This window comes from Rhincodon typus, chromosome 2, assembly GCF_021869965.1.
Source record: "Rhincodon typus isolate 14 chromosome 2, sRhiTyp1.1, whole genome shotgun sequence".
In the NCBI taxonomy this organism is placed as follows: Eukaryota; Metazoa; Chordata; class Chondrichthyes; order Orectolobiformes; family Rhincodontidae; genus Rhincodon; species Rhincodon typus.
The window spans coordinates 82,876,365-82,901,797 of NC_063333.1; the positions used below are offsets into that span (position 1 = coordinate 82,876,365).

The 25,433-nt window shown below is 39.1% G+C and overlaps 1 protein-coding gene across 1 annotated transcript in view; it reads right to left on the bottom strand.

Moving 5' to 3' along the window:
* Positions 1–1,409: 1,409 nt before the first annotated feature.
* The window catches only part of LOC109931812 (histone deacetylase 9-like), a 948,406-nt gene continuing 924,382 nt past the window's right edge, over positions 1,410–25,433 (bottom strand). Inside the window, exons 25-27 of the mRNA XM_048608478.1 lie at positions 17,752–17,836; positions 14,590–14,743; positions 1,410–2,029 (exon numbers count right to left, since the gene is read on the bottom strand). Of these exons, the coding sequence (XP_048464435.1) occupies positions 1,990–2,029; positions 14,590–14,743; positions 17,752–17,836 (279 nt within the window). The 3' untranslated portion in view covers positions 1,410–1,989. The remainder of the gene's footprint in view (positions 2,030–14,589; positions 14,744–17,751; positions 17,837–25,433) is intronic.

Consider the following 25,433-nt stretch of genomic DNA (forward strand, 5'->3'; position numbering starts at 1 on the left):
GTTCAGCAGCACATATTCTGAAGTCAGATACAAAGTAATTTTCTTTGTTGTATCAATGAACCTTAACACTATTCTCAGGAAAGCGATCGTCACTGTATTAATGTGAGATTGCTTGTCGCTTTTGAGTAGCGTTGCCAATTAACTGCCATTTGTTTTTGGCTTGCTTAACGCTGTGGGGCCCTATTAGGAACAGTGTGATATTGACAAATTCACTTAAGGCAGCACAGGAAATAACAAAAACTTCACCTCAATAATACGGGCTGGTCTCAAACAGTGATCACCAAGGATGAGTGTATATTGAGCCCATCTACTCCTTTCATCGTCTTATTTAATTCATTTCACTTGAACCTGTACAAATCGCTGCTTGGCCAGGTGCCTCTTCTTATCAATAGACATGGAGTATTCCTCAATTTTTCCATACAAAACAACAATTTACCCATACCACAACATGCAAATATTAAAATAGATCTCATTATCAAAAATGAAAATTATAATAAAGCTGAATTCATAGCCATCTTAACAAGGCTTTATGACCAGGTCCTCCATCATTCCTCGTAAAACAGCAATATAGTCAATTTATAACATAACATGGCAAAGGTGTGATTTTAGATCTCAATCCAGCCAACTTCAGTAAAACACTTTTTTTTCATTATTCCAAGCATGCAACAGTGCCCCCTTGATACTAAAATTCAAAAGCCATCAGAAACAGATCATGAGGAAGGGTCACTGGATCCAAAACGTTAACTCTGTTTTGTCCTTCACAGATGCTGCCAGACCTGCTGAGCTTTTCCAGCAACTTTGTTTTTGCTCCTGATTTACAGCATCTGCAGTTCTTTTGTTTTTTATGAACTTGTTCAACTGGGTCATTTTCCTTACTGACTCTCAGATGTGTTAAATTTTGAGTCTTGAATGAGCCTATATTTGCATATGTTTTATTAATGGGCTTTTCTTGATGAGCATACAGGTGAGTTATAAAATAAAAAAAGGAAGTTAAAAATAAGGAGAATTATTTCTTGTGTTTCTCAGAAGCGAAACATCTAGACATTCAGCAACCAACATAATTTGCCATAACACAAATGGTTCGTAAAAATATTTTAAAAAAGGAAAAGGTCTGATCTTAAAACATACCCATATGCATGGAGAAAAGTATGGTCTTACAAAAAAGAGAAAATACTGTCATTTGAATAAAATCAGCTTTGCATTTCTCCTTCAAGTCTTTGATTAAGGTTTATCATAAGTCAAAACATATTAGTAAGTACAAGAGATATTCATTGGAAATGAAGATTTTGTTCAATTTATAAATCAAGGAAAACAGCAGATGTTCACTTCTTTAATACAATGGTCAGAACCTATTTAAAGCTCAGAAATTTAAAAAAAATGATGAACTTGGTAATAAAATGAATGCCGCTATCAAGGCTGCTGTAGTTAGACAAATAAATATTTCAAAGTATTTTTCTATCATTATTATTCTTGACATTCTAAATGTATATTTTTGTTGCTTCTGAAGGCGCACAAAATAAAATCTTTTCTTTTATATCAGCATATGTAAGGCATTTTTATGAAAGTGTTTAGATGCTTTACTTTCTTTTTCGAAAGGTACAACATTATTAGCCTAACCTTAGTCCAGAAGGTTTCATTGCTTTTAAAACATCCATCCTTCAAGAATAAACAGAATGATTTCAGTACATCAGTGGAAATCTACGGGTACTTTGGCCTCCAAAGAAAACAGCCAGCGGTGAAGTCAAAAGAAAGAAATTTGTGAAAATATTCCTGACCTGTAAGACATTCTTTATTTGAAAAAATAACTTTATAGATGTATGTTTTTAAGTATTCCAAGATCAAGAGAAATTGTCACTATTTGCAGGCTGAACTGTCTGAAAGATCTAGCTGATTTATACTACCCAAACAGCAGACACGACATGTCTGGGAGAGTCTTAAGGGACCGACAATGATGTCATGTTAAGGAAATAGCTGGATGAACTTGGCACTTCACAAAGCTGGCTCTTCTTCCATTGGTTCATCAGGAGTTCTAGAAAAATAAATACACAATCAGAACAGTATACATGGACATTTACAACCTCTATGTGGGGTCACAGTTGAATCTGAATTATACATGATGTTTATTTGTCCTATCCAGTCACTTATAAATAAAGTATCTTTTCCTGAAGCAACTTTAAAGGGGAAAAGCTAACAGTCAAGAACTGTCTCCAAATATACTGCAATAACAGTAACCTCAGAAAATTAAAGTGCACCTGAAGAAATATTCCTGAATTCTGAATAATCCAAAAGTTTAAAAGCATTAATGTACTAGTAATGGTTATAACGTAAAGGACTGTGAAGTGATTAAATGACACGGGGTTTTTGAAACAACTTGGAGCCACGATTAATTTGAATCTCATTATTACCTTCATATCATGTGAAAGTATGTTTTAATAAACTGAAATTAAAATTGAAACTGACATTCAATTGCAATAAATATCAGGTGCAGTTTTAGGCCTTCTTGGCTGAGATCAAATTTGGCACTTATGATCTGAGTTGCAAGTTTCTTTTTATGCACTCATAGTATGTCTATTACTCATTACTGGGTGTTCTTGAGCTGCCTTCTTGAACTGCTGCAGTCTGTCTGATGTAGGTAGGCACAAACAATGCTTTCAGGGAGGGAATTCCAGGATTTTGCCCCAATAATATTGAAGGAATGGTGATATATTTCCAAGATAGGATAAGCGAGGCTTGGGACGGAGTTTGCAGGTGGTTGTTTTAACATGTATCTGCTGTCCTTACCCTTCAAATGGAAGTGTTTGTGGGTTTGGAAGCTACTGTCTAAGCAGCCTTGATGAATTTCTGCAGTGTGTCTTGTAGATGGAGCTCACTGCTGTTATTGAGAGGCAGCGGTAGATAGAGCGAATGTTTGTTGATGTGGTACAAATCAAATGGGCTGTTTTGTCCTGGGTGGTGCTTAGTTTCTTGAGTGCTGTTGGAACTTCATAAACTGAGCATTTTTGAACAAGGTTATAATGAAATCAGGAGCTGAGTGGCCCTGGTGGAGCCCAAACTGAGCATCAGTGAAGTGGTTATTGTGAAAGAAGTGCTGGTTGATAGCACTGTTCATGATCCCTTCGATCTCTTTGCTAATTATCAGGAGTGGAATGATGAGCAATTTTCTGCATCGTCGAGTAGATGCTAGTGTTGTAGCTGTACTGGGACAGTTTGACAAAGGATGCAGCTAGTTCTGGAATGCAAGTCTTCAGTACTATTGCTGGAATGTTGTCAGAACCCATAGCTTTGGCAGCATCCAGTGCCTCCAGCTGTTTCTTGACATCTAATGGACTGAATTGATTTGGCTGGTGACTGGCATCTGTGAGGCTTAGGACTGCTGGAGGAAGTTTTGTTGTTTTTTTTTAGTTGTTTGTCGAGATCACAATGGTGGATTTGGCCTAATATCCTAATGACGCGCAAGCTTCACTTTGAATTGTGGATCTTCAGGCTTGCTGAAAAGACCCACAAACCACATCCGAATTCAAGGCAAGGATGCCACCTCAGGATGCAGTGAGAAAATCAGCAGGAGGCATCTCAGTGGCTGAACCTTTTTTTAATGAAGGGGATCCTGTTTGAATACAGTGGTTTTCAAACTGTGGATATCTTTTACCTGCAGGTTGCCCTAACAATAGCTAATTTGAAGATACCTGAGAATGCCTAAAATCTCTGGAAACATTCAAGATGAAAAAAAATGAGGTATAACTGTTGATCCTCACTGTAGAGTTACTATTTAGTTGTCAATACAATAAAACTGCATTGTAATATTCCTGTCGTGAATATTCTCATGTTCCTAGCCAAATACATTGAGATGGTTGCAAACAGGACGGAAGCCAATGTGTGATTTGAGGTGTGTGATTTATAGATATATTCATATCATTTATTTTAGGGTGTGAATTTTGAACGAGTGGTATGTGTTTCATCTATGTGTGTGAAATGGCTTCATAGTTAACTTATCATTCCTTCTGGAGCCATGATTTTAAACCAATATATGCCAGACAGCAGGTGACTGTGGATTACTTGCAGTAATCACGTGAATTTGCTTGTATTGTGAGAGTTTTATGATTGTACAGATTAATATTAGTTTGATTTTGCATCAGAAGAAGCAAGGATTGATTTTTCCAACCCATGGATTGGAAAGCTTTTGGGGGCACTTCACAGAGGCCCTGTCAGATGTCAGATGTAAGAACAACTTCTCTTAGATAAAAGAGTGAGTTGCAAACATTTAGGAAATTGATTGGCGTAAGGGTTTTAGTTTGAAAATTCCAGACCAGTGGTACTTGGGTAGAAACTTGAATTATTTGAATCTAAAAAACTTAAGTTCTGTTGTGTGAATCAAAGAAGAGGCTCTCAAGTTTTTATGACCACGAATTGAAAGAATTACCCAGAGATCTGACAAAGAAGGGAACTCTGGTATTTGAGTGCTATCAAATAATGGTGATGGGAATTTGTTCTGTTGTGTACATCCAAATCTTTTACATTATGTTATATATAAATAGCTTGGTTTGTTCTTTTTTATCTTCACTTCTTATTGTGTAATAAACTTCTGTTTTAGTGTTAAAAACAAATCGGCAGCATTGCGTGCTTATGTTTCAGTTGATGATCACCATATTAAATTGAAAGAAAATATGATCTATCAAGCCAGATTTCAGTCATGGATCTGACTTATCCATTAATAGCATCATTAGGAATATAACAAGTACCTTATTCTTGATTGTGACCAGCAAGGTCAAGGTGACCTTGAATGTAGATACCATAGGAACCAGCCTTTATGCTCTTTTCAAATTTGATATTAGGGTGGTCAGGTTGTTTCGTCTATCTGGGCCTGTTCAGAGTTTGTTGCATCAGACCACCTGTGGTGTTGGGGATATAGTTCAGAAAGCAACTAAGCACTGGGTGGCGCAGATAGACATCTTGAAACCAACACTGGGCACACAGAAGTGATGTGCTCCTGGCTTTGCTGTATGTGTACAAGTCTGATCCACACCCCATGAAAATGTAGTGGGGAGCTGGTAGGCCTTGTGAAATGGCAATGGACAGTATTGGGAGGGGAGCAGCAAATTAAACTAATTAAGTGGCCAATTAAGGACCACCATGCCTCCTGATAGCCTTTGACCACAGCAGAAGTGATGGTTTATGAGCATACAAACAAGGAGCAAGGGTAGGCCTTTTGGCTAATCAAACCTGTTCTGCCATGCAATAAGATCATAGCTAATCTGAATTTGGCCTCAAATCTACTTTTCTATTTACGCTTTGACTCCCTTTTCAATAAAGAATCTATGTAATGAGACTGTCTCCACACTGCTGTCTGGAGACAAGAATTCCACAGACTAACAATCCTATGACAGAGAAAGCATATTCTCATTATCTCTGTCTTAGATGGATTGTTGCCATCCCTTGTAAATAGTTAAGCATTAATGACATTGTGGTGGATCTGGAGTCACATCTAGTGCAGTCCAGTAAAGGATGATAGACATTCTTCCCCAGCGGACAATATTAATCAAGATCAGTTTTTATGTCAATGAATGATAATTTCATAGTTATTAATACTGAGACTGGCTTTAAATTTCAGATGATTTTCTTAAATTAAATTAATTTATTTTATTCATTGGATTGAAATCTCTCTAACCATGGAGCTAAGATTTGAACTCTTGTCCCCAATGTCTGAATGTTAAACTACCAATTCAGTGACATTCCTACTGTGCCACAGTCTTCCTTTAAACTGTGCGACTAACCACATCATCATGGAATGCTCTATTTTGTAGGACTGGGCCATTCCGCCCATTTCTTATGGAGAAGTCTGCACGAACCACAATTCCATCAGGCTGAGATCTACATGGAATACCCTTGAAGCCCTACAGATGAAAGAGATTTCCCCTGAGCGGACTGTCATCGTCATTTGGCAGAATGACTTATAACTAGAACTTTAGAAGATTTAATGAACTAGGACTCACCGAGGTAGGGGCTTGCTGGTAAAATTTGGTTTTGGAATATTCAGGCTGAATGGAAGCTTAGTTCTCATGAAATAAGGAGAAGTGACCCTATTGGAAAGCTGGGATTAATTTGGGACTTAAATCATTACTTCTAAACATCTGCCAGAAGTGCAGTATGATGTTAGATGATGTGTCTCAAATGTGTTAATTAGATAACATGTAAGTACTTTCTCTTGAGTTTGGCGTATTAGTTGCCTGTCAAGATACTTATTGGTTTTAGTTTGCTTGGTACTGTAAATGCTTAAAATGTGAAAATGTCTCTTTTGCATATTTCTATTAGCTGGTGGAAATTTCAACAAATTTAAAATCTTATGGCCTCTCTGGGATTGTAATAATTTTTATTTCTCCTTTTTATAAAACTTTCTTAGCTTGCTAAAAATAATGCTAGATTTGTAAAGTATTCTGATAATATGTGATCATTCTTAATTGAAAATTAATTCCTTGCATACAAATTAGGAGTAGGCCATTCGAAAAGATCATGGCTGAGCTGATTACAAACTCATATCCACATTCCTGCCTATACCCTAATAATGAAAAATCTATCTACCTTTGCCTTATAAATATTAATGGACTCTCCTTCCATCATATTTTCATGAAAGGAATTCTGGAATCACAATCTTCTGCGAGAAAACAAAGTCAACCCAGCTTTGTTTTAAATAGGCAACCCCTAGTTCTATCCTGTCAAGATCCCTCGGTATCTTATATTTTAATTTACATATATAAACACAATTTACAATTTTATGTAATTGCACAGCGGTTGTCACCGCTGCCTCCTGCTTGCTCAGTTTGTACATTATTTTTGGGGCATGGTACTGGGCCACACAAACTAAAGTAGTGTCAGGTTTCACGCTTGGTCTGGCAGCATCTGTAGAGAGAAATCAGAATTAACATTTCGGGTCGGGAGACCCTTTCTCAGAACTCTAAATGGAAGGGTCACTCGACCCGAACCGTTAACTCTGATTTCTCTTCACAGGTGCTGCCAGACCTGCTGAGCTTTTCCGGCAATTTCTGTTTTTGCTTCTGATTTACATCATCTGCAGTTCTTTCGGTTTTCATTCTTGGTCTACTTTGCATTACATTAGGCCCTGTTAGGCTGGTGATAACAGGTCATGTGATACAATGGGGAGTGCCCCTCTCGGCCAGAAGATCCAAGTTGAAGTTCCATTCCAGGTTTTGACAGCCCAAGAACGTGTGTTCATAACATGGGTAAACAGGGAAGAATCAACTTGTAAATTTTCCAAGCATTTGCCAGTGATAGGCAGTGAGAGTGTGATTCCTGGTTAGTCACATAATAGCAAGAAATTAATGCATTGATCATCACTATTCATAGCTCTGGACTCCAACATGCATGTAAAAGATTATGCTAGCACAGCAACCTGGACTCCTTCAGGTGGCAGTTGTCTCAGCTAAATGACCAGTGTGGATAGGATTGGTACCAACTGCACAGGGTTCAATCCCTGGTCCAGTGGAGCAGATTTTGGAGATGGCTCTTTTTTTCTTAATTGTTCATGTTATACAGATATCATTGGCCAAACCGGCATTTATTGTTTATTCCTAATGGCCCTTGAGATTGCAAAGTCAAGCAACCTTCTTGTACCAGTGCAATTCAAAGCCATAAGTACACCCACATATTTATTTGGATGGATGTTCTAGAATTTTGGCCTAGTAACATTTCAGGAATGACAATATAGTTCCAAATCAGGATGATGTGTGACTTTTAAGGAAAGTCGCAGGTGGTGGTATATGCATGCATCTGCTGCCCTGCTTTTCCTGGGTGGTAGAGGTTATATTGGAATGTGCTATTGAAGGAACCTTGGTGAGTTATTGCAGTGCATCTTGTAGATGTTAAATATAACTACCATGATGTAATGGCAGTAGAAGGAGTCCAGTTCAGTTTCTGATCTTTTAGTAACGCCGCTCCCCAACCCCTCAAACTGCCACAAAATCTTGACCCTTCAAACTCCTAATGTCTTCTTTGAGCATTTATCCCTCACTACATTATTGTTGCACTGATCCCTTCTTGTGCTTTGACATTCTATTTCTGATGAAATCACACACCAATTCCAATCTGTTGTTCTCATCGTCACTGTCTTAAGTCTGATGGTTCTAAACTTAAGCACAACTAGACAAGACTAGTCATTCACTATCAGATTTGAATTAACCATGTCAAGCCATACCATGCCTTGATCTTCTTTAGCCTCCTAGTAGTTTAGGTTTAACCTTGAATGCAAGGTCAATGCAAGACTCCGTTACTCGTAATGAATCACTTCTGCAACTTCCTTTCCCACCACTCCTCTCCACCATACTATTTGCCTCAACTCTAATACTTAACACCAACAGTTCATGGATTTCTTTAAAAACCGAGAGGACTATGGATGCTGTAAATCAGGAACAAAAACAGAAGTTGCTGGAAAAACTCAGCGGGTCTGGCAGCATCTGTGAAGAAAAATCAGAGTTAACGTTTCGGAACCAGTGACCTGGTTCTGAGGAAGGAGTCACCAGACCTGAAATGTTAACTCTCATTTTTCTTCACAGATGCTGCCAGACCTGCTGAGCTTTTCCAGCAACTTCTGTTTTTGTTTATAGATTTCTTTGGTCCCATGACTAAGACCATCCGTGTATCTGCCTGTCACTACTTTTCCTTTTTGCCTGACTTCCTCCAATCTCTCCCAGCTATTTTAGCTCCAATTTTCTCTCATTTTTCATGCTTTCTCATTTCTTTTATAGACTTCAAATTATCTCTTTAATGTCATCCACCTTCAGCTTTTCTTCTCGTGCCGAAAATCACAAAGAAGTGAATTTTTTTATGGTTTCATATGTTTAAGTGTTTACCTTTCTTTTAAAACTTCCGTGATCACCACTCCTCAACTTCATCACTAAATACGTTTCCTTAACCCAATTTTCTCATTTATTGATATTTTTAACATGCTCAGACATGTTATGACATGCCTCTGGAGCAGGTGAGACTTGAACCTGGGCCTCCTGGCCCAGAGGTAGGGACACAGCCACTGAACTACCACAGCCCTCCCTTTCTCATTGAAATGCTACCACTTGGTGACATCCTCAGGCAAAGGTTCAGATTCCTTTTGTGTGTTACATTCCTCTTGAGCCCAGAGCTAACTCAAACATGTTAGACTGCTTTGCTGACATCGAATCATGGATGAGTTAAATTTTGCTCCAACTGGATACAGGAAAGATGAGAGCTTTTGCTTTTGCTACTGTGCAACAAGGTCCATTCCCTTCCTGATTACTCATGCAGGTTGTAGAAGGCAATTTCATGGAATGCTCATCCTCTGTCACCTGAGGAGTCATGGACTCTTCATATGGCCTAGGTGATCACATGTGCAGGAACTGTCTCCAGCTGCAAAAACTTGAGCCCTGGGTTTCTGAACTTGAGGGACAGCTGAAGTCAGTAGGGTGCATCTACAAAGCTGAGAAATATGTAGATAGCCTATTTAACACAGTAGTCACACCACAGAAAAAGATCAGGCCAGCAGAGAGGGAATGGGTGATGGCTAAACAGTACAAAAAGGTCAGGAATGAGATACTGTAAGTCTCTTGAGTTTTTCTCACTTACTAAACAGTTTTCCATTTGGTATACTAGTGAGGGCAATGGTTCAGTAGGCAAACAAGTATGAGGAAGAAGAAGAGTGGAAGGGAAATAAATAGTAGGAGGATACTTAGTATTTAGAGGAACAGACAGGCATTTCTGTGGCCATGGACATGACTCAAGGATGATGCAATCCTGGCACCAGGTTCAAGGATGTCACAGAGCAGCTCAAGACACTTTTGAGCAAGGATGATGGGCCAGATATTATGGTCCACATGAGCACTAATAAAGTAAATCAAAAAAGGGATGAAATCCTGAAAGTTGAATTTAGGGAATTAGGCAAGGGACTGAAAAGCATGACTTCTAAGGTAGTAATAATAGGATTGTTCTCAGTACCACATACTCGTGAATTTGGAAGTAGGAAAATTGAACAAATGACTAAGTATCTGTAAAAATGATACAGGACAGGGGGCTTCAGATCTCTGGGGCTTTGAGACCTGGACCAGGTGGAACCTGCACAATGAGGTTAGGTTACATCTTTAGCAGGACTGGGAATATTTTCCTTGTGGGGAGATTTACTAGCACTTTTGCAAGAGTTAAACGAGCTTGTCAGGAGGAGGGGACCAAAAGAGAATTCAGATAAAATAAAAAGACAAAGCTGGTAATGGGAGTTGAAAAGATATAAATTAAACTGAATGGTAACGGAAACAAATTCCAGAATCATTCAGGATTGAATTACAGAACTGTATTAAAATGTCGAATTAATTCTCTAGCTGAATGCACACAACATTCGCAACAAGATATGTGAATTGATTGTGCCATTAGAAGTTAAAGAATGTGATTTAATTTACAATACAGTGCCATGGTTGCAGGGTGACCAATACTGGAAAGTATTAAAGCATGTTTGATTATTAGGAGGGACAGACAAAAAGAAAAAGGAAGGGGTACTGCTGACAATAAGTGATAGCAGCAGTGTTGCAATGACCCGAGCTGATTTCATTACTGCACAAGTCAGATCCCAGACTAAAATCTGGCTTGTTGATGATATTTTGTTTCCGTTTTGGTTTGAACAAGGCAGTCTCTCACTGAAACAAGAACAATGCTACAGATTTGGTTTTAACAATAAAGCAGACATTTATTACACACAGAAAACGATGAAAACATAAAATAAACCAAAATATTTACATAAATTTTAAGATGTGGAAATACCTGGTAAAATAAAATCCCATTAATACCAAAGCAATGTTTTACAATACTTACACCAGAAACAGTTCCCTTCTTTTTCATATCCATAAGGCTTAATTTAAATCTGGCTTCAATTTAACATCTCAAGAACCTAATAGCCCTTTCCTGGAGCCTTCACACCACTTTTCCAGCTTTATATAACTACTTCAGGATTGTAAACAAACAAATCTGCTCTGGAACTTTCAACTTTAAATTGCTTCCATTGAGATAACTTATGTCCTAACAGTTCTAAACCATCTCTATTTGTCAAAAGCAACTGTGTTATACATTTAGCTTCAGCTAAGACTTCTGCAAAACTGCCCAATTGAAACTAAAGAAAGTTTTCTTCCAAGCTATGGGTATTTTCCCTAAACATCACCCTTCCAGAAAAAAAAAACTATTCTGTAATCATCGATCTGGAAACCATAATTTTACTTATTTATTGTCATGTGTATTTATTACAAATACAGTGAATAGCATTGTTTAGTGTCATTTAGTGTCATTGTTTAGGATGTGGGCGTCACTGGCTGGCCAGTATTTCTTGCCCATCCCTAGTTGCCCTTGAGAAGGTGGTGGTGAGCTGCCTTCTTGAACTGCTGCAGTCCTCCTGCTGTGGGCTGACCCATAATGCCCTTACGGAGGGAATTCCAGGATTTTGACCCAGCGACAGTGAAGGAATGGTGATATATTTCCAAGTCAGGATGGTCGGTGACTTGGAGGGGAACTTGGAGGTGGTGGTGTTCCCATATGTCTGATGCCCTTGTCCTTCCAGATGGAAGTGGTTATGGGTTTGTAAAGTGCTGTCTGAGGATCTTTGGTGAATTTCTGCAGTGCATCTTGTAGATAGTACACACTGCTGTTACTGAGCGTTGATGGTGAAGGGTGTGAATGCTTGTGGATGCAGTGCCAATCAAGTGGGCTGCGTTGTCCTGGATGGTGTCAAGCTTCTTGAGTGTTGTTGGGGCTGCACTCATCCAGGCAAGTGGGGAGTATTCCATCACACTCCTGACTTGTGCCTTGTAGATGGTGGATAAGCTTTGAGGAGTCAGGAGATGAGTTACTTGCCGCAGTATTCCCAGCTTCTGGCCTGCTCTTGTAGTCACTGTGTTAATGTGGTGAGTCCAATTGAGTTTCTGGTCAATGACAACACCCAGGATGTTGATAGTGGGAGATTCAGTGATGGTAACACCATTGAATGTCAAGGGACAGTGGTTAGATTGTCTCTTGTTGGTGATGGTCATAACCTGGCATTTGTGTGGTGCGAATGTCACTTGCCACTTGTGAGCCCAAGCCTAGATATTGTCCAGATCTTGTTGCATTTGAACTTGGACTGCTTCAGTATCTGAGGAGTCACGAATGGTGCTGAACATTGTGCAATCATCCGCAAACATCCCCACTTCTGACCTTATGATGGAGGGAAGGCCGTTGATGAAGCAGCTGAAGGTGGTTGGGCCTAGGACACTACCCTGAGGAACTCCTGCAGAGATGTCAGGAGCTGAGATGACTAACCTCCAACAACCACAACCATCTTCCTATGTTTCAGGTATGACTCCAAACACCGGGCGTTTGACCCCGATACCTATTGATTCCAGTTTTGCTAGGGCTCCTTGATGTCATACTCGGTCGAATGCAGCCTTGATGTCAAGGGCTGTCACTTTCACCTCACCTTTGCAATTTAGCTCTTTTATCCGTGTTTGAACCAAGGCTGTAATAAGGTCAGGAGCTCAGTGGCTCTGGTAGAACCCAAACTGGGCGTCACTGAGCAGGTTATTGCTGAGCAGGTGCTGCTTGATAGCACTGTTGATGACACCTTCCATCACTTTGCTGATGATTGAGAGGAGACTGATGGGGCGGTAATTGGCCGGATTGGATTTCTCCTGCTTTTTGTGTACCTGACATACATGGGCAATTTTCCACATTGTCGGGTAGATTACCAGTGTTGTAACTGTACTGGAACTTGGCCTGGGGAGGGGCAAGTTCTGGAGCACAAGTCTTCGGTACTATTGCCGGAATGTTGTCAGGGCCCGTAGCCTTTGCAATATCCAGTGTCTCCAACCATTTCTTGATATCATGTGGAGTGAATCAAATTGGCTGAAGACTGGTATCTGTAATTCTGGGGATCACTAGAGCAGGCCAAAGTGGATCATCCATTCGGCACTTCTGGCTGAAGATTGCTGCGAATGCTTCAGCCTTGGCTTTTGCACTGATGTTCTGGGCTCTTCCATCATTGAGGATGGGGATATTTGTGGAGTCTCCTCCTCCAGCGAGTTGTTTAATTGTCCACCACCATTCATGACTGGATGTGGCAGGACTGCAGAGCTTAGATCTGATCTGTTGATTGTGGAATCGTTTAGCTCTGTCTATCACTTGCTGCTTTTGCTGCTTGGTGTGCAAGTAGTCCTGTCTGGTGGCATTACCAGGTTGACACCTCATCTTCAGGTATGCCTGGTGCTGCTCCTGGTATGCCCTCCTGCACTCTCCATTGAACCAGGGTTGGTCCCCTGGCTTGGTAGTAATGGTTGAGTGGGGGTTATGCCGGGCCAAGAGGTTACAGATTGTGCTGGAGTATAATTCTGCTGCTGTTGATGGCCCACAGTGCTTCATGGATGCCCAGTCTTGAGTTGCTAGATCTGTGCGAAGTCTGTCCCATTTAGCATGGTGACAGTGTCACACAACACGATGGAAGTTATTCTCAATGTGAAGGCAGGATTTCGTCTCCACAAGGACTACGCGATGGTCACTCTTAATGATACTGTCACGGACAGATGCAACTGCAACTGGCAGATTGGTAAGGATGAGGTCAAGTATGTTTTTCCCTCTTATTGGTTCCCTCACCACCTGTCACAGACCCAGCCAAGCAGCTATACCACCAGCTGAGAGGAAATTTGCTGGCAACAATTCTTAAAATAAAAGTCAGAGTGGGTACTTTGTGATTTCAGACCACAGCTGGAATACCATGAAGAATTTTGAGCCCCTTACCTAAAGAAAGGTATAGTGACATTGAAGGCAGTCCAGAGAAGGATCACTAGGCTGATACCAGGTATGGAGAGACTGTCTTATGAGGAGAAGTTGAGTAGGTTGGGCCCATACTCAATGGGATCTGGAATAATGAGAGATGCCCTTGTTGAAACATAGAAGATCCTTAGGGGATTGCCAGGGTAGGTGTGGAAGGGTTGTTTCCCTTCGTGGAAGAGACAAGGACCAGAGAGAATAATCTCAGAATAAAGGTCGCACATTTAAAGATAGAGATGCGTAATGAATCTGTGGTATTCTTCATTAGAGTGGGCTGTCGAGATTAGGTCATTAAGTATATTCAAGGTTGAGATAGATTTTTAATCAGTAAGAGAATCAAGAGTAATGGGGAATAAACAGAAGAGTGGAGTTGAGGATAATCAGATCAGGCAGAAACTCATTGAAAGGTGGAGCAACCTCAATGGGCTGAATGGCCTACTTCTCTTATGTCTAATGGTCTTATGGAGGTTAAAGTAAACTTAAATAATAACTAAATTTAAAACAGTGTGTGTATTTAATCTTCGAATGCCAGTAGCAAATGCTCCCATTGTCTGTATACTTGTATAATATACTTAATCTAGCCTCAAAGTAGCATATTTTTAAAATTGAATTTTGTCTGAAATGTAGCCCATTTATCTCTCTCCCAGATTATCATACCAACATTGAAATACACTCAGATCAAAATATGTGAAATCTAGGTCTCTTACTCTGCTCGCAACATCAACACTTTATTTATTTCTGCTCTGATTTCTATGTAATTGTTATGTTGTTGCTGACCTGCTCCTTTTCTGTGAATGTCTCTGTCTGGGGTCCACTGAAAGTGATGCCATGGCAGACACTGTTTCTGTCTCTTTTCTCTCCAGGTTTTGGGCATTTTTGAGAGACCAGTCAACTTCTGAGGCATACTGTTGCACTGATTTCCAATATTTCTCTGTGAATGGAAGTAAATATAGTTTCAATGTCAAATGATGAAAACTCTGTAAAACTGATTTACATCTCACTCTATAGATAAGAATTAGAATGTAATTTTCTTAAAAGATTTTTAAAGTAGGTCAAGCTTTATAGGGCAGCATTTGATAAAGGCAACAGGGATTGTTCTCCAATCGTGAGAGACCTACATTTACAGATGATCTATTGAAGTGATTGCCAACTGGATTCCTAATAGGCAGTGGCAGGTCTTCCCCAGAATCAAGGTCCCTGGGGACTCACAATGGGCTTCTTCTGAGAGGAGGAGATGTTCCATTCATGAAAGCTTTTTTTTTTATTTTTAAAAACCTGCCAAGGTACCAAAATGGGCTTCCTGACACTGTCAGGTGTGGGTTAAAATTGTATTGTGTATCTACATCATGGGAACCTGATTTGTATTTAGTAATGACACTCTTGCCAGAATCCAGAGAAAACCCCATCCACAGCCAAAAAGTGTGCTGTTAAGATAGGAAATCAACAGGAATAGAGACAGACAATGGAGCCATTCCACAGGTTAGGTTGAGAGAAAATTTTAAAATCTTATTTTGGTGCTTCAGTAGCGCTCTGCATAATCACGTGTAAGATGTTACTCAGAGTAAAATATCTCATATCTTCAACTTGATGTTGTAGTTGAGATCAGAAGCTCACCATAATTACAGTGCATGTATCATCCCATATTCTACTTGTCAGTAGCCTATCACGTTTCAAAAGTATTCAGACTGTCCCAGTGAGTTGTAACTCAAATTCTGTTGAATTAAGCTTTTTAACACATTGTATCACTAAGATGCTCAAGGTGCTTGGCATGGGTTCACTGATCATTAATTGTGTGATGTCTCTTTTGACTTGCAGAAAGAAGTAGATCTACCCAGCTAATGTTTTGGAGATCAGATCCACATAAGAAGACTTCAGTGAATTCAGTTCAAAACCAAATGATGCAATGAGCACCCACATTGTCCTCTTACTCCTGATATTATAGATTCAAATCTGATTCATATTGACGGGATTGAGGTGTTCTGTCTTTGCTAGCTGTGAGAATACTATGCTTAATAATTTTGAACAATCGTAGACCAGTCCCTATGTGACATGCATCTGTAACATAACATTTGCCATGTTACTGTCTCGAAGAGAGGTGGCAAGGGCGATTACTGTAGGCATTTTTCTGAGGTTGAAGCTATACACATTTTATAGAATCGTAGGGACATTAGTTTACAGGTGATGCTGCTGTACATATCCAATTAATTGTGGATGCTAGCTGTGAGTGTCTAAGATGAAAAATTGTTCCATTGCCTAGATTTAAAACTCCTTACCTTAAGGGCACAAAAAATTGTGCAAGACATTTTAAACAGAAAATTATAAAATTTACAAGAATTGTAATATCTTACTTTTTCCTTTAGTACAATAACAATATATCAAATGATCTTATATTTGAAATTTAAAAACAGTCAACATTTTGCTGAATTAAACAATTCTTTTGTTAACCTAAAGTTGCTTTCACAAATCGTGTATAACTCAAATAGCTTTTACTCCACTGCTTTATATAATGTTCCCAACAATAGTTCGTTAACAAATAATAAGAATCCGATTTTATTTTGATTCATACGGCTGTACAGAAATGAATTTGCAGTGGCTTAACCAAGGACTGGAATATGAGAGATTATGTAGTTGATTACCACAGAACACATTTAAAAATGAATGAGAAACATATTTTTTTTTCAAATTACATTTAGTCTGATCTTGGCAGTAATTTAATGGGGTTCTGCAAGATAAGATAGAATAGGTTCTTTTCTGTTATGTCTAGCGAAACAAAATTATTCTATGTAATGATTTTAAATAAATGGATCAAACCATTCTAGTATGAAACATGGCACTTAAACATACTCCTTGTCATTTGTTATGGCCCTGTATTTTTGAACAAATTTGCTTTCATTGCAAAATTCCTCTTGGCGCAGACCCATCTTGACTTCCAAAGACAGTGGTTCTGCGTAACACAATGAAATGCTGTTTGCAGAATGAAGAGAGGGATGGAGTACAACTTGAGTTGTACTCAAAGTCTTGAGTCTTCTGAAACATTTCAGCCCTGTTGCTGAGATTGCTGTTATGTCCCCATTCGTATAGCAACAGCAGATTTTGATGAAAAGAACAATGATCAATGAGGTAGAGTGGAAAACCATTAACTGCACTGATTATTTTATGTACTATTGTTATAAAAGATTAATGGAAATTTGCACATAAGTGGAAAATTGATAACATAAATTCTAGCTTGCCAAGATTGTAAAACTATTTCAATTTTGAGGAGGAACTGCAGTTTTACTTACTGGGATGTATTCTTGGCAAGACATTTTCTACAACCCCATTTATATTATATAATTTTTGATCATTTTAAAAGATATGTATTAGGAGTTGAAAGAGGCTGTGGTGGAAAATATTCCAGTTCTCATAACTGTAAAATAAATTTAACATGCCAAGAGTTAATGGACCACTCATTCTCACTACACTGTTCTGTTGCCAACATCATGAGATTATTTGTTATTCATCTGTAGAAAAGACTGCCAGTTTTGTTTCACTATTGAATTCTGGATTTTATAAGGAAAGAATGGAAGATTTTAATTTCTGGACTTGTATTATCAATAAAAATACAGATCTGAGCTTATTCTGGAGTGTTTCCAACATTTTTTTCTCTTTTGGAATAGAAAAGAAAAGCATTTATATTCTGAAAGAACAGAACTCCTGGTTGAAGCTTATTTGTTCCAGGGAAGATTTCTGAGGAAATTGTTATACTTAGTTATTTTCTAATCTTAAAGCTCTTTGCTCATTGTGTTTTTACAAATTGTTTATGTAAACATAATATTGTTTCTTCTTTGAGTATGAGCCCATGTGCAATCAGCAAACTGACACACTGACTTAGAAAAGTAGTAAACAGAGAGACCTTCCTGGCAATCCTGTAATTAAAGATATATTACTCAAACAACTTACTTTGAATTTCAATTGTTTTTTCCAGAGAAGCTACAGCATTGGCGTTTGGCTTCTGAAGCTGAACGTCTTGGGGAAGAGGCTCCAGCTGTAAAGATTCAAATAACTTTGTGATAAGATGAGTCAATTTGCTGTTTAAAAATGAACTCCCCCTCAGACATTTTCCTGTGACTTTCTAACCTGCAACCTTTTGATGAGAAAAGTTCCAGTGTACCCTACTGGAGATTACTTTGAGTATTTTTCAGCTCATTTTATTAACTGTTTAATTATCTACAATGGTTTAAAGTCTATGAATATTTACTGAAATTGTGCTCATTTATCACAGAAGTATCTAAATTGCTTCTCTTGATATCTGTAATGTTTAACTAAGCAAAAATCAAATGTTTCTTATTGAATTATTAATTTTTGGCTAAAGAAATTTGATATTTTTATTTTGTTCATCACCCTTTCTAACTTCTTCTCCCCTAGTTTTTAGTAGGATAGTTCTGTTGTACCTCACTGGCTGTGTTGTTCCAGGAAAACTACAGTGAGTTCCTTTAATTAGCTTGGAATCTATTGAACAACTTCAGTTTTGACGTTATCACATTCTACTGTTAAAGTAACTTCACAGTGTGCAATTTACACATTATACATAACTGAACAGTGTAGCTTTCTGTGAAACTACTACTTCCAGAAACTAAAATATTTTAAATGATCAGTTAAACATAAAGTACATTGACACTATTGTCCCTGCCCACACCACACACTCCATTCCCTCACCAATTATTCCATCTGCTCTCCATGCCTACATTCTTTGCATTAAACAGACCTCTTGCAAACTCGGTTTCTTATTTGACCCTGAGATAAGCTCCTGAACCCATATCTTCTCAATCACACTCCCTGATTTCACCTCTGCTGCCCGTATCCTAACCTGCACCAATGGCTGCTCACCATTCTTCATGTGCTCCCTGTCTACCACTACATCCAATTTATAATTCTCATCAAAGTCTTCAAGCATTTCATGGCATTTTCCTCATTACCAACCTCTCCCATATCTCTGTATCAAGTCCCAGGCCTGCAACTTATCAAAGAGATTTTCATGCTCTACTGCTCCATCTCTCTCATTGTTATCATTTAAGAACTTCCTTAAAACTTACACTTGACTAATTATTTTTAGTCACTCCTCCAATTTTCCTTTGTTTTTGTTCAGTGTGAATTAAAATGTACAATGTATTTCACATGTTTTGGAGTGGCAACATCTGGCTTTGGTCCCTGCCAGAATGGAGAGTATTTTTGGGTCAGAAACTCAATATAGAGATAGACAGGTTTGGTAAGAGGTATCCTGCCTCTTGCTTACCCTAGTAATCAAGAAGACATGTCCATTCTGTCACAGGAAGGATTTCTGTGTTACCTCAGCTCACCAACACTTGGATTTTTGAACAAAAGCTACTCCAGCAACAGGGTGGACATATGGCAACCAACATTCCATATAAGATGATTCCGTATAAGTTGTCAGATGCACAGCTGCTATAAGGGTCTGTGCATGGCAATGGGTGTGCTGATGCTACTTGCAGCATTAACTTCGGGTCCTCGAAATTGTTGCAGCGCATGATCTCGGAGTTATGTACAGAAGAAAAGAAATTAAGGGGAATGCTGCTCCTGGGTCTTTCCCATAGGTCCCGCTGTTGGAACTAAGGTGCTTCAATGAAATAGCTTTCCCGAGAATGGAGAAAGAGGATAACATCTCCAATCGAGTGAGTGTGGATGGAAGTAGCCAAGGAAATCTGCAGAGTAAATGTGGTCCAATCCACCTGGATATACTGCATCTAGTGGATCCATGCCCTCAGCAGGGTGAGAACGATATCATAACACTTTCAGGTGGGCTCCACACACCGACATCCTTAATATTCTCTTTCAGAGTGCTCCTCAGTACAACACATCATGTAGCTCCACTCATTGCTCTCTCCACAAGCACCACACATTCCCACTTGAACAACTAGCACTGATACTTATCTATTTTCACACCCATGCTTCAAATTCACCTTTTGAAACATATGTCCTTCTCTTCTCGTCACACAAACTTCACACCTCACACAAACACTTTGTCAGCCAGTAGCAATGTATGGTCACCAGATCCATTGGGAAGGAAGTCTGTTTCAGGAGGTTGCAGATGCCCATGCGATCTGCCATGAGTGCCTGGTTCTCCTGTCGCTGGTGCTCAGACATGTTAGGAGCTGATCTTTTTCCTTTAGTTCCTGAGCTGAGGGCCTTGCTCCCTTCCAGCTGGATCTTGGCGTCCATCTCCTGTGCACCAATGAAGGGGCTCGGGTCTGTGCAGAAGATAGCTGGAATTGCTTCTGAGTATTGCTCCTGCTGCTGCTGGCAGTCTTGTTAATTCTAATATTGGCCCTCATCAGAGGTTAGAAAAAGATCTTGTGTAAGTTACTCCATGCTGTGGTGAAGGTTGGCAGCAGAGAAGTGCAGCTGAATGTAAATGAAGTGCTGTATAGATGAAGTGCTTTTCAAGAAGTTGGCAATCACATTTTGAGCAGTGAAGCACTCTTTGAGAGATAAATAATGCATTGCAGCAAGATGTGAGCATTGCTGGCATAACCAGCATATATTGCCATTCCTTAATTGCTATTGAGAAAGTGGTGGTGAGCTGCCATCCTGACCACTGCAGTTCATGGATACATAGTACTGTTAGGGAAAGAGTTCCAGAATTTTGACTCAGAGATAGCGAACAAAAAATGGCAATATAATCTCAAAACAGGATGGGGGTAAGTTTAGAGAAAACCTAGAGATGGCTGTGTTCCCCTGCACTTGCTGTCCTTGTCCTTCTAGATATAGAGGTCACAGGCTTGGAAGATGGTTTAGGAGGAGTAGATGAGTTGCTAGAGTGCATCTTGTATTTGCCCTTGTATAAGTGTCAGTGGAGAGAGTGAATGTGTAAAGTGACAGATGGAGCGCCAGTCCAGCAGTTTGTCTTCTCAGATGGTGTTGAGCTTCTTACATACTATAACAGCTGCATTTTCCAGGTAAATGGAGGAATATCCCATCCCTTTTATGCTTTGTAGATGATGGACAGGTTTTGGAGAGTTAGGAGATGACTTATTTGCCACAAAATTCCCAGATTCCAACCTGCCTTTTAAACATCGTATTAATATAGTTGGTTCTGTTCAGCTTCTGGACCATGTTAAACCCCCAAGATATTGAGTGATCAGTGATGGTGATACTGTTGAATAACATGGAAAATAATTAGATTCTCTGGTGTTGGAGAGGTATTTGCCTGAAATTTGTTTGCACAAATGTTATTTGCCAATGATTAGCACAAGCCTGAGTGTTATCCAGGTCCATTTCTATGTGGGTAGAATGGCATCAGTACCTGAGGAGTCACAAATGGTACTGACTGTTCAAGCATCAGCAATCATCCCCATTTCTCACTTTACGATGGAGGTAATGTCTTCTATGAAGTGGTTGAAGATGTTTAGCCCTGAGGACATGACCCCATTGAACTCACACAGCCAATGTTCTGGAGATAAAATAATTGGCTTCCAGCAATGTCAATTTTCTGCCTTTATGATAGGAATTATTCCAAACAGATTAAATACCAAATGCAATATCAGATAATCCAAGGATTATCTTTTACATTTAGTGGTTGTTTTTTCCTCATGGAATATTGAGGTACATACTTTCCTTTGATCTGGTTAAGGCTCAATTGAGTGGGAATGAATGGGATAATCTTCTTGCATCAATACCATTTGCAAGGCATTTTAATGGTGTGTAATTATTCATAAAGGCATGGATATACTGTCTACAATTTTCCACCCACTGGTGCAAAATTTTGGAAAGTTTTTTGCCCATATGCTCAGATAATAGCTCTCCACTTCACCAAGACCATCTCCACGTTAACACTCTCTGCACTATTCAATCCATGAATTCAAACTCATTGGCCAAGGATTTGCCTTTCTCTGGTTCAGAGGTCAGCTAGTCCATTCAACATTGTAGTATCTGCGCTGGTGGGCTGTCAGGGAGATTTGTATTCCATCTTCAGTTTGTTTGTTGAATGCTAATGAAGTCCAGCCTTCAAAATGGCTGCTGCTTTGGTGGGAAGAAGGAGGGACAGCTGTCTGCTGTCTCTAACTGAATGATCAAGATCTGTAGCAGGAGGAAATTTCCTGATGTTGGTCCAACAAACCCACAAATAAGAAAGGCTGCATCCAACTCAGCTCTAGAAGGACTGTAAAAAAAGGAAAGTATCATATCACTGTCATTTTGGCGTTGAGGATATATAAAGCTCTGTGAACCTGGGATTTACTTTATTAACTGTTGCTATTGCTTATCTGTTCTTTTTAATAGATTGTTCTCTAGTTCAGGGCTGGGACTGTAGTATGAGAGAATGATTTACAAAATCTAGAGGTTATGATAAGACTTGTATCATATCCAGTGTGCTAAATACAGTAACATGGGTATTATTTGACATCTGGGCAATGCCATACTACAGATATTGTCCACGGAAGGTCGCACAGTAGTTCATTGTGACTAAGAGCTTGATTATGGGAGTAGTCCTTTATGCAAATTACATATACAAATCTGACTAAAACCCAAAAATATAACATTAACCTTTGAAATTGTGTAATAGCTGTGGTCGAATCTATTGAAATAGAATTACATTAACTTCATAGCAAGTTAATTTGTACTATTTTTATCACTGAGTATATTTTAGTTATGTACAACCATCCTAGTTTATAAAATGCCTTGAATATACAATTTATTGGATTCTTTATTGCTGCACAGAAGACCCCTGTTCCCACTCTTGAAAAACATCAAAGCAAGTAAAAGAACCATTGCTCAGTAGCCATAGAAACTTGATAAGTTTTGTCTGCCTTGTTTGAAATTAAGAAACTTTGAGTCAGATTCTTTAAACCGGATAATAAGAAAAAAAGAAGGAATAATTCTTTTGATAAGAATAACTCCAATGAGCTATGATTTAAAATGTCATGAATAGAAGCAAAAATGTATCTAAAATTCTTTTAGCATTAAACACTCTGAAAGAGATTTTTGCAGAAGGTAGTCAGGTACAACTGTCAGAAACACAATGTCCTTAATGTGCTTTAGAATAAAATAACATCGTGACCGCCAGGCATGTCAGCAGGTTAGAACTCTGAATTGATATAATTCATTTAGTCCTCTTTTAGCTTTTCGAGTGTCTCAATTTTAACACTAATCAGTTGAAGAGTTTAAATTATAAGCGTCAAAGGTTAGGTTATTGCACAACTATTGCTGAATCTTATTAAGTAAAAATGTGATACAGTTATTAGATAAAGTACAGATACAAAAGTAAGATTAAAAGTAGATTCAGATAAAAGATACTTTTAAAGATGAAAGTCAGCTCAGTCCATTATCATTGCAGGCTAGTTACTTGTTTGAAGATTTCTATTTCTGAGATAAAGGGTTTGAAGACCTGAAGTCTGAATTCAGCAGCTGCAATGGTTTCTGCAGTTGAACATTTGAAGGCTGCTTGAGCATTGGACTCAGTAAGTAGATCAAGCTTTGACAGAGAAGCAGGATGTTTCCAGTATCTCACTAATTCCATGCTCAAGGCTCTTGAAGATTGCTTGGACTCTTGGGCGAAATGGTGTCTGATTTCTGAAATGCTTTCTCTTTGGAGTTGAGAACTCTTTTTTGTTATGCTGTCTTCCAGACCTTCCTCAGGAGTTCTGCTTAAAAGCCTATACAGATCAAACTTAAGATGGCTGCTATGTTAACTTCTGATGAATCATTGTCCCATCAACAAAGTCAATTATGCCTGATTTCCAAGAGAAGAGAAAAATCCTCATAAAGTGTCTCAAAAGTGTAGTATAAGGCAAATTGTCTCTGAAGAGTCACCTCCAGGATACAAAGGACAGTTCCTGTGAGGGACAAATCAGAGTTTTTCTGTGTCCTCTGAGTATGCATATGTTCTCCAGAGGGTACATAATGTTTCAGTGATTATTTATAATATGAACAGCATGTAGCTCATTTGTACTTAATCTAATGTTGGGCCTGTCAGTCTCAGAAGAGACAATCATGTATTACAGATGTAATGTAGATGGCTACAAAGTAATGCATAATTAACCATTTATTGTTTATCAAGAGTGAGCATCAATTCTACCCATAGGTTTGGATGGCAGCTTTCCCTACATGGTATCAATAACATATACTGATTCTAACAAGAAGGATTGATGGCAGTGAACATACAGAAGGCATTCTAGTTGGATCCAGCAGAAACTGATAGATACAAGATGATGACAAGCAATGGGCGCCTGAGGATTTCATTCAGCTGCACTGAATTAGACAGTGGGCACCAATTTCCCATAAAATGGGGACACCCTGCAAAAAATTCGGTTCTACAAAACCACAGTGATCCAAGGAGAAGAAAGAAGGAATAAACTACCAGTCAGAAAATGGTGAGTGTATATTTAAATATGCAGCATCTTCAGAGCACACAGAGGTAGTCAGGGGAAATGCTGGCATGATGGTAATGTCACTACATCAGTTATTCAGAGACCCAGGCTAATGCCATGGTAATTGGTGCAATTAAACTCAACTTTTCAATATGGACTGCAAAGCTAGTCTCAGTGACGTTGTAAAAACCCATCTAATGCCCTTTAGGAATGAAATTAGCATCCTTACTAGGCCTGGTCTACAATGTGCTTCCATACTCAAAAGAAAGTGGATCACTTTTAATTGATTTCAAATTAACCTGATGGAATGTAACCAGGTGTCATATGACTTCTGACTTTGTCCACCCCAGTCCAACACCAGCACCTCCCCATCACTCTTAACTGAACTCTGCAGTGACCTCTCAAGCCATTCAGTTCAAGAGCATTTAGGATGGGCTAACAAATGATGACCTTGCCAGTGATATCAATATCCTGTGAAAGAATTAAAATAAAAATCTCTGTGAATGCAGCAGCTAGCAGTTAAAAAGGTTGCTGAAGCAACAGCAGTGCTCGTAGAAACTTGAAACAGAAATATTGAAAAAGATGGGGAAGACGATGGAGAGTCTTATCAGAGCTGCAAGGGGAAAAATCTGAATCATTATCCCTGGATACAGCACAAGATATTGGAATAACAAGGTGCAGAGCTGGATGAACACAGCAGGTCAAGCAGCATCAGAGGAGCAGGAAAGCTGACGTTTCGGGCTGAGACCCTTCTTCAGAAATGATTTAAAGGTAGAAAATTTAAGGGCAGAAGAGTTTACTGAAGAAAACAGTGTTTTGAGGGATTTTCTTTTATTGGTTAACTGCTTTACGACACAAGTTCAGCATGACACTTTTTCAATGTAAGATGTGGAGAAAGGCTTGGAGAAGAATCACTCAGGGTGCAAATCTTCCATAGTGTTAAAAAGCGCCTAAAATCACAAAGGGGTAACAGAGTGAAATCACAGTCTTTCATTCTTAGGGAGAAAATAAAAAGAATACAGTTGGTGTAGAGATAGTAGGAACTGCCGATGCTGGAGAATCTGAGATAACACAGTGTAGAACTGGATGAACGCAGCAGGCCAAGCAGCATCAGAGGAGCAGGAAGGCTGACGTTTCGGGTCGAGACGCTTCTTCAGAAATGGGGGAGGGGAAGGGCGTTCTGAAATAAATAGAGAAGGGGGGAGGCGGATAGAAGATGGATAAAGGAGAAGAAAGGTGGAGAGGAGACAGACAGGTCAA